The following is a 19,167-nucleotide window of genomic DNA, read 5'->3' as shown; positions in this document are numbered from 1 at the left end:
AAGAGATGTCTTATCAATCACAAGTTCAGTATGGCGTACCACAGGGCTCAGTACTAGGACCGCTGCTGTTCACTCTGTACATGCTACCATTAGGAGATATCATTAGGAAACATGGAATTAGCTTCCACTGTTATGCTGACGATACTCAGCTCTATATTTCTTCAAAACCTAACGAAACTTACCAATTCACTAAATTAACAGAATGCATAGCTGATATAAAAAATTGGATGACTCGTAATTTCCTACTTCTAAATTCTGAAAAAACAGAGATTCTAATTATTGGACAAAAAACTTCCTCACGTAATAACCTAGAATACTGTCTAACACTTGATGGCTGCTCTGTTAAGTCTTCGTCGTCGGTTAGGAACCTGGGTGTGCTCTTTGATACCAATCTTTCATTTGAAAGTCACGTGTCTAGTATCTGTAAAACCGCATTTTTCCATCTTAAAAATATATCTAAATTACGTCATATGCTCTCATTGACAAATGCGGAACAATTAGTCCATGCGTTCATGACCTCAAGGCTAGATTATTGTAATGCTCTACTGGGTGGTTGCCCTGCACGCTTAATAAACAAACTACAGCTAGTTCAAAACGCAGCAGCTCGAGTTCTTACCAGAACCAGGAAGTATGAGCATATTAGCCCGGTTTTGTCAAAACTGCACTGGCTCCCTATTAAACATCGCATCAATTTTAAAATATTGCTGATTACTTACAAAGCACTAAATGGTTTAGCTGTGCAGTACTTGAGCGAGCTCTTAACGCATTATACTCCTTCACGTCTATTGCGATCTCAAAATTCCGGCCAGTTGATAATACCTAGAATATCTAAATCGACTGCTGGCGGTAGATCCTTTTCCTATTTAGCACCAAAACTTTGGAACAGCCTTCCTACCATTGTCCGGGAAGCAGACACACTCTGTCAGTTCAAATCTAGATTAAAGACACATCTCTTTGACATAGCGTTCACATAATACATTATAGACTTCTATAATTCAATATTAGGCTGCATAGATTAGGTCAGCTGGAACCGGGAACACTTCCCATAAATCCTGATGTACTCGTTACATCATGAGAAGAATGGCATCTACGCTAATTTTAGTGTCTTTGTTTATCCCAAGGTTTTCCCGCAGCCTGCCGGATCCAGGCCGTTTCCAGACCTGATGAAGGACCTTCGCCTGGACCCGATGTCAATGCAGTGCTGAAGGGCCAACTAGTCTCTCCCTATGGAGGATCCCTTTCCCACTCTACAGATAACGCGTCGTCGGGAAAACTCAATTTGCGTATCTACCCCGAATTGATAAAATAAAATAAAATTCTGAATCAAAACTATAAGGAAACACCAGTAATTTGTTTAGGCTTGGTTTGCAGGGAATTCCAAACCTGCACACATATATTCAAACGCACATAACTATAGAACCCGTTCTTAATGCGCATCTGAACGCCATCAGCGTTTCTCACAGGTTCGCGTTTAAAGTCTGTGTAGAGAGAATGGTGTCGTCTTGGCGGCCCTAATTTAAAAACAAATGATCGTTGCGACGGAAGCGAATCAATCAAAACTAACTTTAGCTGGAAAATAACTTTATTAAAGAACCGCTATAAAGCCAAAACAATCTTACGTTAAATTATACATTTATCTCTGTAAAGCTGCTTTGAGACAATCTACATTGTTAAAAGCGCTATATAAATGAAAATGACTTGACTTGACTTGACTTAAGTTTAATTTTAAAGTGTTATGTATTCTGATAACACCAAAATAATTAAAACGATTTAGTGCCTTGTGCAAAAATAAACAAATTATTAGTAAAACACGCCCCTCTGCTTGATGCAGTTATTTAGGTTATTCTAAATATGAAGAGTTCAGATGAAAAAGCCTTTAAGTGCCATCTGAAATTTCCTTCTAATGATCATTTTTATCAAGCTTGTATGTTTATGTTCACTTATTTTACATTACTGGCAATGAAAATTACCTATTAATTGTCATTTAAGTTAAATTACTGAACTTAAATATACGAGCTTGAAAAAAAATGCTCATTTTAGAAGAAAATTTCAGATGGCACTTAGAGGCTTTTGCGTCTGAACTCTTCATATATACTTGAAACTAGTAGCATAGAAAATGTTTTCAAAACATGCACATTGTGGAATGGTTTCCTAAACCTAGTGAATACTAAGGAGACCGTTTCTGTGAACTGATTATTTTGTAGACATCTTTTGAAAATGAAACAATTGCGTGAGTTTGAGGAAGATAAAATTAATTAACTTTATAAATTAATTTTTTAAAAAGGAAGTCAGAGTTGCGTTAAAATATATATATACTTTTTTGTTTAAAAAAAGAAAAAAAAAAACGTAATTATGAGAAGTGCCCTTTATTTCACTTGAGCCCCTGCCCCTCAAAATGTCTGTGCACGCCCCTGGTTATTTGATGCTATAAAAACGGTGGTGTGACGTCATGATTGACAGCTGTGATTGACAGGTTCTCTGAGCGAAGTAGTCCCTGAAAAAGACTTTATTTCGGGATCTTCTGAGGACTGAGGAGATTGGAGCTTTAAATTGAATATCTAAATTTCTATAATTAATTATTTCACACCGAGAGTGAGGGCGGGGCCTTGATTTCGCGGCTTTACTTCCTGCTCACGACTGCGCAGGTCTGGTCCCGAAATCGCTACTGCGCAGACTCAAGCCCCAAGATGTCATCGGGACACTGGCGGTTTCACTTCTCACTAATGGAAGAGAACGAAGGGGTATCGTCCATATTTTTTTACAGTCTATGCTACTACAATACAGAAAAAATGAGTCAGAAGACTGAAATAAGAGGTTGAAATGAGGTCAGATCCTGATGGATTAAGCTGTGATAAAGCATTCCTGTTTATTTTTGTTACATTTTTATTGAATTTTAAAGTAACAAAATGTCTCTGTATTCAGGTTTGGCAGTAGTCATAATAATGCAAAAATGTGTACACTTCAAATCAACATAACAAAAAAAGTATTATTTGAGAATTTCTTAAAAAAATTTTTTTTTTTTAAGAATTAAAATCCACATCTTAAAAGTAAGTCATTTTGTCCAAAAACTACTAGAGAATTCACAAGCCTCTCCATAGAGAGCTATACAGGCATCTTGTGGTAACACCAAGAAATTACAACAGATGGCGCTAATCTACCTTCAAAAACTGATTTAAAAGGCCTAATCTCTATATTAATCTGAAATACTGTATTAATTGAAAAAATATTTGTAAAAAATGTAATTTGTTTTTAAATTATTTTCAATGGCAAAAATGGACCATAATTATTACATATACATGAATAATTACCATCAAATCCTCTCAAAATACAATTTTACATTTTACTAATTTGACAAAATAAAACAATTTCAGGTGTCTGGTCACTTTTGACCTCGAAGAGAATAAGTGTGACTCCCAAATGAGGAGCACCAGAGGGTTTTAAATGTCCTATTGGTTTTCATACAGAGAAATGTACGTGTCACTTGTTCAAGGCTTTGTATTGTTTATTGTGAATGTCATATAATTAAGTATAGTAGCCTACATTAGACATCAAATACATAATATACTCTGCGTCTTTAAGGACTATCTGTAACAACATGAACGAAGGAAATAATACGTTCGTATATTCAGTCAAGTGGGTAACACTTTACAACATGTTACACATTTAATTATAGACACACATGTTAGGAAATATGGTTGTCAATGCAAACATTGACTGTGAATGAAGCGAAATATATATATTTTTTAAAAGATAAAGATTAATGCGAAAAAAAAAAAAAGTGCATATAACACTTACCTGAAGGCTGTACGGGCCCGATAGTGTCACTGGCTTCACTCACTCCCACTTTACCCACTATCCTGTAGCGGATCGAGTACTGCTTTCCAGACTCCAATCCAGTCAGATTAAAGACTTCATCAGCGACACGGGCTGGAACTGTGTGTCTGTCAGCTTCCCTGATTCATACAGATAGATAGAGGAGCCAGGATTGGAGGGATCAGAGATGGCAGAAATAATGAATCGATATCTCTTTTTATCTTTATTAGCCTCTGAAAAACTTCTGAAAAGAGATAAGTTCTCTCTCATCTTTGAGATGACATCAGGATCATTGAACCACTTTCTGACAGATGCTAACATGCTAGAATTGTGTTTCATTCCCACATCTAGCTCTTTAAACTCATCAGATTCCAGAAACTTCTTCATGGCTGAAAGATATAGGTCTTCATACTTCAGAGATATAAAGGTCAAGCACACCACAACATCAATATCAGGATTAATTATAAGCATCACAATTTTAAATTTGTGTTTTCTTACTTTACATACCAAATACTGAACAGACATTTTTTTTATGCAAAGCATTGAAAATATAATAAATAAAAGCTCTGTAAACACTTGCATTTTTTGCAAGACTAAGTGTGTAGTATTACGACATCTGGCATGAACGCAGCGCTCCGCTCCTCCAAACCTAATCAAACACACCTGAACAAGCTAATCAAGGTCTTCAAGATTATGATACTAGAAAGCTACACGCAGGTGAGTTTCATCAGGGTTGGAGTTACCCAGACCTCCTTGGATCTTTAAAAACGCGTTTTCAGAAATTTTTTATACAGCGGTTCAGCAGCACGTGTTTGCATTGGAGTATTGTGTGCATCACTGTTCCTTCTGACTGACTAATTCAGCGTGTTTTACAGCAGAGCTCTTTATATCACAGGTCGAGAGAATGACAACTCGAGTGTACTGCTCGTTGAGTGTTGTTTTATTGTGCCTGTCTGCATGTTTGTGCACAACACACGCAGTCACAGGTGAGAATCTTTTAGCTTCATTGCAAGTCTGAAGAAATGCATAAATGAATGCCTTACAATATGACTTCTTTTGAACATGTAGCTACAGTACATTTAGTTGCAATAGTAAACTTGTGAAAAACACATTAACTGTCCATGTCTCCTATCTGCATTGTGCTTGTATTACACACCTCACTACTCTTGTCTTTAAAACTGATTGACAGTTTAGTGATAAATGTATTCTTGATTTTATGCAGATAAATATGCATATTTTCAAGTTTGAGACCTATAAAGTTTGAGAACTTCTATAGAACTGTCTTCTATAATTATTTTTGTCATCCTACTCCATAACAAATACATTTTCATACAGTTTCACAGAATAGCTTTACAAAATTATTAAAGATGATAAATATTTAAAATACAATTCACTCTGTAACACTTGCTATTCATGATTTGAGAAAGGACAGACTAAAGATGACTCTGTATCCCTCCAGTGACGCCTGCGGCTGAACCTCCAAAGCCTCCCGTGACACCTGTGGCCGAACCACCAAAGCCTGCAGTGAAGCCTGCGGCCGAACCGCCAAAGCTTCCCATGACACCTGTGGCCGAACCACCAACACCTGCGGCCGAACAGCCAAAGCCTGCAGTGAAGCCTGCGGCCGAACCGCCAAAGCTTCCCATGACACCTGTGGCCGAACCACCAACACCTGCGGCCGAACCGCCAAAGCCTCCCATGACAACGGTGGCCGAACCGCCAAAGCCTTCCGTGACACCTGCGGCCGAACCGCCAAAGCCTTCCTTGACACTTGCTGATGACTTTGGCCTTCTAGGTCACCTCCTCCTAGGTCACGCCCTCCTAGGTCATAATCACCGTGACGGCCGCTGTGGTTATGATCACCGTGACGGCCGCTGTGGTTATGATCACCGTGACGGCCGCTGTGGTTATGATCACCGTGACGGCCGCTGTGGTCACCATGATGGCCGCTGTGGAGCATGACATTGATTTTGCTGAACTCATGCTGAAGTTCTCATACAGATCAATTCAGTGCTTTATTCGTTTTGAACGTTCCCTGTTTATCACCAAATAAATCGTTTAATGAAATTTTTGCTTGATTGGAGTTTTTGGTAAAAAAAAATACTTCTCTTTCTGTTAAATACATGTGGTTATCCTCTGTGTCGACAAGTGTTTCATCCTCTGTATAGTCGAGGAAGTTGGTTTTATCCTGTCTAATCAGGGAAGGTTGTTAACGCACAGCAATGCCAGAAGAGTCTCTGGCTGCGTCCGAAACCGCATACTTCCCTACTATATAGTATGGAAAAAGCAGTAGGCGAGCGAATAAGTATGTCCGAATCCTTGGTATCCATAAAAGAGTAGGCGAGAATTACCAGAGTGACGTACTAATTATCGCGAGATTCGGGTGTACATATACTTATAGTGCGTCCCAATATTCCTACTTTCCTACTATATAGTAGGGGAAAACAGTACGTGAACGGAGTAGTATGTCCGAAACCTCAGTACTCATAAAAGAGTAGGCGAGAAGTTCCCGGATGGCTTACTGCTTCAACCCAGATTTTGAAGAGCTCGAAGATGAATACTTTTCTATCCCAGGAGGCCACGCGAGAGGATACGTCATTATCAAACATCGCAGAGATCAGCGACGTGGGTGCTTTCAAATGTGAGTAAACACGGGTCCTTGTGTTAAAATCGCATGTGTTGAACTACTGTAGAGTAAACTGTTGAATTGTTGAAGGTGTAAAGACGTTACACAGTGTAGTATAGTTGTGATTTTGCTGTTAAAACACGTTTTATTATGTATAACGTTCGCTAACAGGCGAGCTCCAGTAAGGACACGTAAGTTACGTCTCTAAAGTGGATTTACATAAACCATATACATCTTAAAGATGCTTATTTTAAATATCTATTTACATCTGACAGGAAAATCTTCAGTAAGTATTGCAGAAGAGCACATCACAACATGAAATAGACATCTGAGTGATGAATGTGTGCTATTATGTAGAACAAATCTATAAAGTAACTAAACATAAGTTATCTATTTTATTTGTCCATTAGTACTGTTGATAAATTGAGGAACATTTATGTTGGATAAAAAGTTAAAACAAGTTCATAAATCACAGAGGTAATGTGAATCTTGTCTGGATGTTACAGGGTCAGATGAACAGATGTGTGTTTATCCGGTGGAGAGTGGCTCATGAAGCTGAATGCTGCCATCAAAGGCTTTGAGTGAGTATACCACAGAAATTAATAACAATAACTAATTATTGTAATTTCAAACAGAGCTATTACAGCACTTTTCTGATTCTTGATTTCTGTGCATTAGCTGCACAGCTTTTGTGGTGGAGCAGGACCTGCAAGGTAAGATGATTGCGGCATTTGTGAAAAAAAGTGGTTTTGTCTTCTAAATAATACTGAAATCATATGACATTGTGTGGTTAAAATGACTGCTTTTGTGTTATGTTTGTGCATTTTGTAGAATCTGAAATGTCAGCAGGCTGGTGTGAGTGCTGAGGATGAGGAGCCCAGAGCTGAATCCTGGAGATGGTGCCATGAGTCCCTCCATCACTCCACCAGCCCTTACGAGACCAGCCCTTACGAGTCCCTCCATCACTCCACCTGCCCTTACGAGTCCCTCCATCACTCCACCTGCCCTTACGAGTCCCTCCATCACTCCACCTGCCCTTACGAGACCTTCCATCACTCCACCAGCCCTTACGAGACCAGCCCTTACGAGTCCCTCCATCACTCCACCTGCCCTTACGAGACCAGCCCTTACGAGTCCCTCCATCACTCCACCTGCCCTTACGAGTCCCTCCATCACTCCACCTGCCCTTACGAGACCCTCCATCACTCCACCTGCCCTTACGAGTCCCTCCATCACTCCACCTGCCCTTACGAGACCCTCCATCACTCCACCTGCCCTTACGAGTCCCTCCATCACTCCACCTGCCCTTACGAGTCCCTCCATCACTCCACCTGCCCTTACGAGACCAGCCCTTACGAGTCCCTCCATCACTCCACCTGCCCTTACGAGACCAGCCCTTACGAGTCCCTCCATCACTCCACCTGCCCTTACGAGTCCCTCCATCACTCCACCTGCCCTTACGAGTCCCTCCATCACTCCACCTGCCCTTACGAGACCTTCCATCACTCCACCAGCCCTTACGAGACCTGCCCTTACGAGTCCCTCCATCACTCCACCTGCCCTTATGAGTCCCTCCATCACTCCACCTGCCCTTATGAGACCCTCCATCACTCCACCTGCCCTTACGAGTCCCTCCATCACTCCACCAGCCCTTACGAGTCCCTCCATCACTCCACCTGCCCTTACGAGTCCCTCCATCACTCCACCAGCCCTTACGAGTCCCTCCATCACTCCACCTGCCCTTATTGCCTCAGATTGTGAAGCACAACACAACACGCAACAACCTCAGCGCCTTCAGCCTACATACATGATTGTAGTTTGAATAAAGCTTTGTTTCATGTGTTGACTTGTATATGCATTTGTTTATTGTGTGATGGTGACTTTCATTCATTCTTTTACTAATTTATTAATATTTCTCATTGTTGTCAGTAAATACAATATAATTATTTAATTAATGCTTTATTTAATTGTTTGAATGCAAATGTAGATATGTTCACTATATACTTTTTACTACTATTTTCAGTAAAAAGTAATATAATTAAGTATTGGTCAGCATTTATCGTTGTTATTATTGTATGTTTTGGGGTGGGATATCAATGCAATTCATTCTGGGGTAATATTAATTTTTAATATTAATGATACTTACATTTATTTGAGTATAAAATCAAGAGTTTTCTCCAAAGGCAAATCTTTGCACAGCTGCCCTTTGTGCAGACATTACAAACGCTGAGGAAACCTGTTCTAGGTAGGGCTGTTGAGTTACTGATGTTATGAGGTGTGTATATATATATATATATATATATATATATATCATGGGTTTGCATACATAATGACAACATCTCCAAGACGCTACACACCATATGACTAGTAAGTCAAAGTCCAAATCACACTCTTTGCTGTCCAAACTTAATTGATATAAGTACCAATGTAGAACATTATATTGAAACTGTGTCTATTCCTCGTTTAGTGAGGTCAAACATTAAATCTACTGTAGAATCTAGGAAAAATCTAATTGTGATTAAACCAGAAAATCTCAATATTAGTGTACAAAAACAATTTATAAAGCTAGGTCTTCTAAACATTAGATCACTCACACCTAAGGCGGTTATTGTGAATGAAATGGTCACAGATAATAGTTTCGATGTACTTTGCCTTACTGAAACCTGGCTTAAACCAAATGATTATTTCGGTCTTAATGAGTCTACTCCTCCTGGATACTGTTATAAGCATGAGCCCCGTCTGATTGGTCGTGGCGGTGGTGTTGCAACAATCTATAAAGATATTCTTAATGTTACCCAGAAAACAGGTCACAGGTTTAATTCGTTTGAAGTACTTGTGCTAAATGTTACTCTCTTAGATGTAAGAAAGAAATCCCTATTATCTCTAGCCTTGGCTACTGTATATAGACCGCCAGGGCCTTACGCTGATTTCCTAAAAGAGTTTGCAGACTTTCTCTCAGATCTATTGGTCAATGTCGATAAAGCATTAATTGTTGGAGATTTTAACATACACGTAGATAACACAAATGATGCGTTAGGGGCTGCGTTTACAGATTTATTAAACTCCTTTGGGGTCAAGCAAAACGTCACTGGTCCCACTCATCGTCTTAATCATACGCTAGATTTAATTATATCACATGGAACCAATCCAACCGATATAGATATTATACCGCAAAGTGATGAAGTCACTGACCATTACATGGTAACTTGCATACTACGTACTGCTGAAATTTGTCATGTTGCGCCACGTTATCGACCAGGCAGAACAATCCTTCCAACCACTATAGATAGATTCTCAAATAGCTTGCCTGATCTATCTCAGTTGCTCAGTGAACCCAAACAAACAGATGAACTAGAGGAAATGACTAGCACTATGAGCACCATTTTCTCTAGTACATTAGACATTGTTGCACCAATTAGATTAAAAAAGGTTAGAGAGAAAACGAAAGCACCATGGTACAACAGTGCTACGCATGTTATCAAGAGAGAAACTCGTAATTTAGAGCGTAAATGAAAACAAACTAATTTAGAGGTCTTTAGAATCGCGTGGAAAGACAGTATGTCACGTTATAAAAAGGCCCTAAAAGCAGCCAGGGCTGAGCACCTCCGCAAACTAATAGAAAATAACCAAAATAATCCAAGGTTTTTATTTAACACCGTGGCTAGACTAACAAATAAACAGACGTTACCTGAGCAAAATATTCCGTTACAGTTTAGTAGTAATGATTTTATGAATTTCTTCACTGAGAAAATAGAAAACATCAGAAACACAATTGTAAATGTACAATCTTTAATGGTGTCTTATGATTCAGCCTCAATTATCCCTCAAGAACAACTACACCGCTTTACTACTATAGGACAGGAAGAGCTAAATAAACTTATCACTTCATCTAAAACAACAACATGTTTATTAGATCCAATACCCACTAAACTACTGAAAGAAGTGTTACCTGTAGTGGAAGAGCCTCTTCTCAATATTATTAACTCGTCTTTATCTTTAGGTCATGTTCCAAGAATATTCAAGTTGGCAGTTATAAAACCTCTTATTAAGAAACCACAATTAGATCATAATAATCTAGCAAATTACAGACCGATTTCAAACCTTCCATTTATGTCTAAAATACTAGAAAAAGTTGTGTCCGCTCAACTGGGCTCTTTCTTGCAAGAAAATGATATCTATGAAAAATTTCAGACAGGATTCAGGCCGCATCATAGCACTGAAACTGCGCTCGTTAAAATTACAAATGATTTACTTCTAGCTTCTGACCAAGGCTGTATCTCAATACTAGTTTTACTCGATCTTAGTGCTGCGTTCGACACTGTAGATCACAAAATACTCTTAGATAGACTACAAAACTACACTGGTGTTCATGGACAGGCATTAAACTGGTTCAGATCGTACTTATCAGACCGTTACCATTTTGTCTGTTTAAATGGGGAAAAATCGATCATAACTCCAGTAAACTATGGAGTGCCGCAAGGATCTGTGTTAGGCCCTCTGCTATTCTCAATATACATGCTGCCACTTGGTAATATTATAAGAAAACATGGAATTAATTTCCACTGTTATGCTGATGACACTCAATTATATATTTCATCACGACCAGATGAAAACAATAAATTATCTAAATTGACAGAGTGTGTTAAAGATATAAAATACTGGATGACGTGTAATTTTCTGCTATTAAATTCAGATAAAACGGAGGTATTACTTATTAGTCCAAAAAACTGCCCACAAAACCTCTTACAATACAACTTCAATTTAGAAGGATGTCCTGTTACTTTTTCCTCTACAGTAAAAGACCTGGGTGTTATATTAGACCGCAACTTGTCTTTTGAAAATCATATTTCATATGTTACAAGAACAGCCTTTTTCCACCTTAGAAACATTGCTAAGCTACGTAATATGCTATCTGTTTCTGATGCAGAAAAGTTAGTTCATGCATTCATGACCTCGAGACTAGATTACTGTAATGCCTTATTAGCTGGTTGTCCTGCATCCTCTATAAACAAGGCAAGGCAAGGCAAGGCAAGTTTATTTATATAGCACATTTCATACACAATGGCAATTCAAAGTGCTTTACATAGAAGAAATTAAAATAATAAAAAGAAATAAGAATAATTAAAACAGTTTAGAAAAATAAAAAATAAAATACAGTACAAACAGTCGGACGAACATTGGCACAGTGCTCATTCAGTAAATGCATAGTTAAACAGATGTGTTTTGAGTCTGGATTTGAATGTGACTACAGTAGGAGCACATCTGATCTCCTCTGGAAGCTGGTTCCAGCTGCGGCTGGCATAATAGCTAAAAGCGGACTCGCCATGCTTAGAGTGAACCCTTGGTATTTCAAGCTGATATGATCCTAATGATCTGAGTGATCTGTTGGGTTTATATTCAGTGAGCATATCTGCAATGTATTGAGGTCCTAGGCCATTGAATGATTTATATACCAGTAATAATACTTTAAAATCAATCCTAAATTTAACTGGGAGCCAGTGTAAAGACCTGAGGACTGGTGTGATGTGTTCATATTTTCTGGTTTTGCTCAGAATCCTGGCGGCAGCGTTCTGTATGAGCTGCAACTGTCTTATGGTCTTTTTGGGAAGGCCAGTGAGGAGTCCATTACAGTAATCCACCCTGCTGGTGATGAAAGCATGCACAAGTTTCTCTAAGTCTTGTCTGGAAACAAAGCATCTAATTCTTGCAATATTTTTCAGATGATAGTATGCTGATTTAGTTATTGCTTTGACATGACTACTGAAACTAAGGTCTAACTGAAACAAGCTACAGTTAGTGCAAAATGCAGCCGCTAGAGTTCTTACTAGATCAAGAAAATATGATCATATAACACCAATTCTATCATCTCTACACTGGTTACCTATAAAGTTCCGTATCAATTACAAAGTATTACTACTGACCTATAAAGCCCTAAATGGTTTAGCTCCCCTGTATTTAACGGAACTTCTATCGCCCTACAATCCATCGCGCTCCTTAAGATCACTAAATTCGAGGCTTCTGGTCATTCCTAGGATATCTAAGTCCACTAAAGGAGGGAGGGCGTTTTCACATTTAGCTCCAAAACTCTGGAATAGTCTTCCTGATATTGTTCGAGTCTCAGATTCGCTGTCCCAGTTTAAAACTAGATTAAAGACGCATCTCTTTAGCCAAGCATTCACATAATAATTACCTTTTATACCACAGTTGAATCAGATTGAATGCATTAATATTATGAACAGCAGCTACGCTAATTATTTCCCATCTGCTTTTCTGTTGTTATCTCGGGACGCTAGTCCCGAGATAAATACAGATCGTCAGCTCCAGTTTGTATCCAGCCTCCCATGGAAACTACAGATGCCCCAACACCCGTGAAGAGACGACTCGACGCCCGTGAAGAGAAGACTCGACGCCCGTGACGAGACGACTCGACGCCCGTGAAGAGACGACTCGACGCCCGTGAAGAGACGACTCGACGCCCGTGAAGAGACGACTCGACGCCCGTGAAGAGACGACTCGACGCCCGTGACGAGACGACTCGACGCCCGTGAAGAGACGACTCGACGCCCGTGAAGAGACGACTCGACGCCCGTGACGAGACGACTCGACGCCCGTGAAGAGACGACTCGACGCCCGTGAAGAGACGACTCGACGCCCGTGACGAGACGACTCGACGCCCGTGAAGAGACGACTCGACGCCCGTGAAGAGACGACTCGACGCCCGTAAAGAGACGACTCGACGCCCGTGAAGAGACGACTCGACGCCCGTGACGAGACGACTCGACGCCCGTGAAGAGACGACTCGACGCCCGTGAAGAGACGACTCGACGCCCGTAAAGAGACGACTCGACGCCCGTGAAGAGACGACTCGACGCCCGTGAAGAGACGACTCGACGCCCGTAAAGAGACGACTCGACGCCCGTGAAGAGACGACTCAACGCTGGCGATATGTTATGCCCTAAATTAATACATGATTAACTAACTGTATTTCTCTATGTACATTTCTGAAATGCACTTTCTGTAAAGCTGCTTTGAAACAATATGTATTGTGAAAAGCGCTATACAAATACATTTGAATTGAATTGAATTGAATTGAATTAATGAGATTTTTTACACAGGAAAAAATAACCTAGTACAAGGTTGAATATTTTAACATATTTTTTCTTAAATAATTCATTATAATACATTTAAAAATGCATTAAAAAAAAAAATAATAATATTTATAGGCCTGAGGGAGGAAACGAGAGTTAAATTCAACAAGAAAAAGAGGAAAACATAAAGCAGTTAGCCACTTTTGCTTGTGGATAAAAATGTTTGGATATAAAATAACGAAATTAACAACATTCAAGAGATGACCATTTTGGGATTTCGTAATAAAAATAAATAATATTGTGAGGATAAAACGGTGGGTCACATTAGTAGGGTTAAATATAAGAACTTTAATCAACCCTAAATGTATTCACAAAATAAATGGGCAGCAGTTTCTTCAAAATGAGCAAGTTTAATCAATATCAATATTTACAGATAGATTAATTAAACGTGTCGTTCAAATCTTTTAAGTTGTTGCGCGTGTGATAATGCGTCGTAGGTCACATGATAACGTCAACATGGCAGATGTCCGGTTCGCATTCATACTCAACGAGATTTGGCTATAAAGTACCTACTCTTTTAGCGCTCGTTAAGTAAGTACTCATTGAAAATAAGTACCTACTCATTGAGTACGCGGTTTCGGACGCAGCCAGTGTGTGTAAAGTAAGGGAAGATGTATCCTCTGCTCAATCAGGCAAGGTTAACAGCTTTTACAGTTCAGGTGTTTTATCCTCTTGTCAGGAAAACATCACAAGGTTAAAATAAATGCTATGTTAATCCCCAACCACTGATAAGAAAAGTGAAGACAGTCTTTTCAGCTTGCCACTATAAATTGTTCTTTTTCTGCACTAAACTAGTGAATTTTGCCTAAATATATTCAGAGATAATAGACAAGATGTTATAGAATAATTTAACAAACCCAATTTTGACAAGGAAAAAAAAAACTGACATTCAATCTATTTTTAGATCTGATGACACTGCCTCTCTGCACCTGTTAAACCCATGCAGAGTTAGGCTGAGCCTGAATGGAAGAAGAAAAAAAAAGTGTACAATTTGCTCTGAAGGAAGAGATCTGGTTGAAAACAACTCATTCAAGTGTTTTCGCGACGAATGGAAGGAGAGATACCGGTATTGTAGAGATACAAGAGTATTGTGTGATCTATAGTATCGAACGCAGCCCTAAGATCAAGTAAAACTAGTATTGAGATACAGCCTTGGTCAGAAGCTAAAAGTAAATCATTTGTGATTTTAACGAGTGCACTTTCAGTGCTGTGGTGCAGCCTAAATCCAGACTGAAACTTTTCATAGATGTCATTTTCTTGCAAGAAAGAGCCCAGTTGGGCAGACACAACTTTTTCTAGTATTTTAGACATAAAAGGAAGATTTGAAATGGGTCTATAATTTGCTAGATTATGTGGATCTAATTGTGGTTTCTTAATGAGAGGTTTTATAACTGCCAGTTTAAATGTTCTTGGAACATGACCTAAAGATAAAGATGAGTTAATAATATTGAGGAGAGGCTCTTCCACTACAGGTAACACTTCTTCCAGTAGTTTAGTGGGTATAGGGTATAATAAACATGTTGTTGTTTTAGATGAAGTGATAAGTTTATTTAACCTGTTAACCGTTGCCAGAGCGTCGGCGCACTGAAGCGGTTTTATTTATATATAGTTCAAAGTTACTATCAGATTTAATGTTATATCTTGACAAACTATACATCATTAAAAAGATATAAGACTCAAGTTTCAGAATTTGACCACTATTGTATTCTGAGAAACTTATAGCGACAGTTATTTCTTAATTTGTGTCAGGAGTTATGAAATGAAAAAATGAGTCGATACCTTTAATATGAATTATGCGCGTCAGCCGCTTTCATTCATAAAAAAACTCCGTGCTGTCGTCATGACAGCGATACACAAAACAACGTCCTTCAGGGCTTTTAGCTAAAAAATTTGCAGATTTGGAGAAATATTGATATATTCTCATAGGTTTACATCAGATTTCTATAGACAGGAATAATATTTATTGAATTTATACCCAAATGCGTCGATGTAATCATTATGAGCGTTTGCATACTCTGTTAATGTGTTTTCAATTCATACCAATAGCCTGAGGGCGCCCTCGCCGCCCTGTGCACAGTATTAGAACATGAAGAAGTGCCATAATCATGTGACAATCCAGGAAGCCTCGAACACACACACAGCTAACAACAGATCGCGCTGTAACTATGGCTGTAACATGCAGATACAGACATTTTGAAGACAATAAACATGTTTGCTATGATATTTGAGTTACCTGTGTTTTTCAATCCATGCCAGGTATTTCCATAATAATAGATTATATTTATAATGTAATGCTAATCTATATAGAATCGTTGTGCAGAACACTATCCAATAGTATATTTTCTGTCTGATTTTTTATCTGAAGCCAAATTAGATCACAGAAAATTATTTAAAATACTCGATTTGCTTTATAAAGTAAGTTTATAAGCACAAACATTGTTTTAATCTCATAAATTGTCGTGTATTGATGGTGTGCTAAGCTAACATGCTAGCTAGCCCTAGGTGCACCTGCCACCTAGAAGTTATATTTTTATTATTTTTTGAAGGCTTACTGAAATGTTTCTTTATTCAAGAAATGCATTTGATACAGTTTAAAATGTAAGGGTGAACTTTGAGAAAAGAAATTAGGGACTGAAACCCTATGAATAGCCTGTGAATAGCCAGTCGTTAGTAGCTATAATGCAGACAAAAGAAATGCATATTTACAGCCATAACCAGGCTGGAGAGGTGTGAATGTGTGCAGTGGGAGACTGAGACTGAATGGGGCTCGTTTGCACCACAAAACAATAAAGAAAATATACTGGATAGATTTGTAGAAGATGGCAATAAACATCAGTAGCATTTTAGCATCAAATCAAAATAAAGTCACATGACATGGTCTTGAAAAACATTTCACTAAATACAGAGTTTTGGACTTATTATCTTAAGATTTTAAACATAAAATGTTTAGACATGTGGCATTAGCTGTAGTGCATTTCTAGATTGCTCCAGTGCCAACTTCAATTTTATTTTCATGAGGATATTTCATAAAAAATAATTTCTAATAACTTTACAAAACTTTGAAGCTATTTATAACAATTTTTGTCATTATGACAATAATTAATTCTACATTTACAATAAACTGCCAGGTGTCAGCTTTCAAATGAGATCATACTTGTGCTTTTAGTACAAAGGGTTCATGAACTGTATCTGTTTCAGTTTGGGTATGTCATTTCTTGGGATTTTTCAAAAGTGGGGTTACAGCTTAACAGGTTAACTCTTTTTGTTCTATAGTTGTAAAGCACTGTAATTGTTCTTGCGGGGTGATAATTGAGGCTGAGTTATAAGGCGCGATTGAGGATTGAACGTTTACAATTGTGGTTCTGATGCTTTCTATTTTCTCAGTGAAGAAGTTCATGAAATCATTACTACTGAACTGTAACGGGATATTTTGTTCGGGTGACGTCTGTTTATTTGTTAGTCTAGCCACGGTGTTAAATAAAAACCTTGGATTATTTTGGTTATTTTCTATTAGTTTGCGCAGGTGCTCAGCCCTGGCCGCTTTTAGGGCCTTTTTATAACGTGACATACTGTCTTTCCACGCAATTCTAAAGACCTCTAAATTAGTTTGTTTCCATTTACGCTCTAAATTACGGGTTTCTCTCTTTAGAACATGCGTAGTAGTGTTGTACCATGGTGCTTTACTTTTCTCTCTGACCTTTTTTAATCTAATGGGTGCAACAATATCCAATTTTCCAGAGAGAATGGTGCTCATAGTGCTAGTTAATTCCGCTAGTTCATCTGTTTGTTTGGGTTCATTGAGCAGCTGAGACAGATCAAATAAGCAATTTGAAAAATGATCTATGGTGGATGGAAGGATTGTTCTGCCTGATCGATAACGCGGCACCGCATGATATATTACAGGAGTACGTAATATGCAAGTTACCATGTAATGGTCAGTGACATCATCACTTTGTGGAATGATATCTATATCGGTTGGATCGGTTCCATGTGATATAATTAAATCGAGTGTATGATTAAAACGATGAGTTGGTCCGGGTACGTTTTGCTTGACCCCAAAGGAGTTTAATAAATCTGAAGGCAGTAAAGTACATCGAAGCTATTATCTGTGACTATTTCATTTACAATAACTGCCTTAGATGTGAGTGATCTAATGTTTAGAAGACCTAGCTTTAGAAATTGTTTTTGTTTACTAATAGCAACATTTTCTGTTTTAATAACAATTAGATTTTTCCTAGATCCTGCAGTAGATTTATTATTTGATCTCACTAAACGAGGAATAGACACAGTTTCTATGCAATGTTCTACACTAGTATTTAAATCAGTTAAATTGGTGCAGCAGAGACTATGATTTGGACTTTTGGTTACTAGTCAAAAGGTATTTAATATTTTGGAGATGTTATCTGACAGAAGATCCACTCCGAATCTGCTTGGGTGTAAGCCATCAGCACGGAAAAGCCTAGGACGCTCCCAAAACAGATTCCAATTATTTACAAAGAGCAGTTTCTGCTCACTGCACCATGACATTAACCATTCATTTAGCACAAATAATCTACTAAACTTTTCATGTCCTAGTCGGTACGTGGGAAGCGGTCCTGACACAATGATCGTTGTTTCAGGCGATGTGCTGCGTACCGTATCGATCAGATTCCTGAAGTCTTTCTTCAGAACCTCCATCTGGCGCAGCCTGATGTCGTTCACTCCCGCGTTCAGGACCACAGTTCCGACGCGCTCGTCACCGTTCAGAATCTCGGGAATGCGAGCAGCGATTTCAGAAACACGAGCACCAGGAAAGCAGTGACTGTGCACCTTACTTTTACCTAACGTAGCGTGTACGTGTCGAACGATGGAATCGCCAATGATCACAGCATCGCGTTCTGTTTCGTGAAGAGGGGAGAAGCGGTTTTGGGTGGATATCTCGAAAACCGGGAGGGTCGGAGAGAGTCTTGGTCTAGACTTGACTCGCATCTTCCGCTGCGGAACCATCCAGGCTTCGTGGTGGCGTGTTGGAGCTGGAGTGAACGACCACGACCTCGGCGCTCAGGACCGATGCTGAGAAACGCACGGAGTAGACGAGGTCAGAGTCAGCGGGTTAGTAACGTTAATCACTGATTTGTGTGCATCGGCACGTGATGTTTCAAGAGCCACTTCCATGCTAATATTATCCATAACTCTACCCTGTCTGCGCAACCCTTCCTCAGCCAAATCAGCTGCTTTGTTAAGTCTGATCCAGTAATCGACTGGATTTTCTTTTGGCTCTGGACATGTTGAATAGAAATCAGCCAGAGGCAAACAAGAAGATGCATCACTGAAATACTTGAGCAGTATGGAATAGATTATGTCAGGGTTACGCACCACATCCATAGAAACATCACTCCGCAACCCAATTTTAACAATGTCCCTTGCCTTGCCCATTAATCTCGACATTATCTCGTCAGCTTGGTCGGATATGAAAACACTTCTGTTTGTTTAGTTGAGATTTTGTCAATTCAATCCAATCACAGACAGAGTATTTATCAGAGCCGTCACCTTTAAATGACACTGGTTCTCTGTCTGTTTTAACATGAACTGTGACTTGAG

At 38.9% G+C, this 19,167-nt stretch overlaps 1 protein-coding gene and 1 long non-coding RNA gene across 2 annotated transcripts; both read left to right on the top strand.

Annotated features, from left to right (window-relative positions):
* Nucleotides 1–4,543: 4,543 nt before the first annotated feature.
* On the top strand, nucleotides 4,544–5,775 carry LOC311292694 (uncharacterized protein; the record flags this gene model as incomplete). The annotated part of the gene is made up of 2 exons (XM_084412476.1): nucleotides 4,544–4,799; nucleotides 5,273–5,775. The coding sequence occupies exons 1-2, from the start codon at nucleotides 4,718–4,720 to the stop codon at nucleotides 5,773–5,775; spliced, it is 585 nt and encodes a 194-aa protein (XP_084268602.1). The 5' UTR covers nucleotides 4,544–4,717.
* A 446-nt stretch (nucleotides 5,776–6,221) lies between these two features.
* Nucleotides 6,222–7,702, top strand: LOC311292789. The gene is made up of 3 exons (XR_014627799.1): nucleotides 6,222–6,454; nucleotides 6,946–7,020; nucleotides 7,271–7,702. It is a non-coding gene; the product is annotated as an uncharacterized lncRNA (long non-coding RNA).
* Nucleotides 7,703–19,167: the final 11,465 nt, after the last annotated feature.

Source organism: Rutilus rutilus, assembly GCF_951802725.1.
Source record: "Rutilus rutilus genome assembly, chromosome: 6".
Classification (NCBI taxonomy): Eukaryota; Metazoa; Chordata; class Actinopteri; order Cypriniformes; family Leuciscidae; genus Rutilus; species Rutilus rutilus.
Note: the sequence above shows the minus strand (reverse complement) of the source record. Positions and strands in the feature narration are given on the sequence as shown.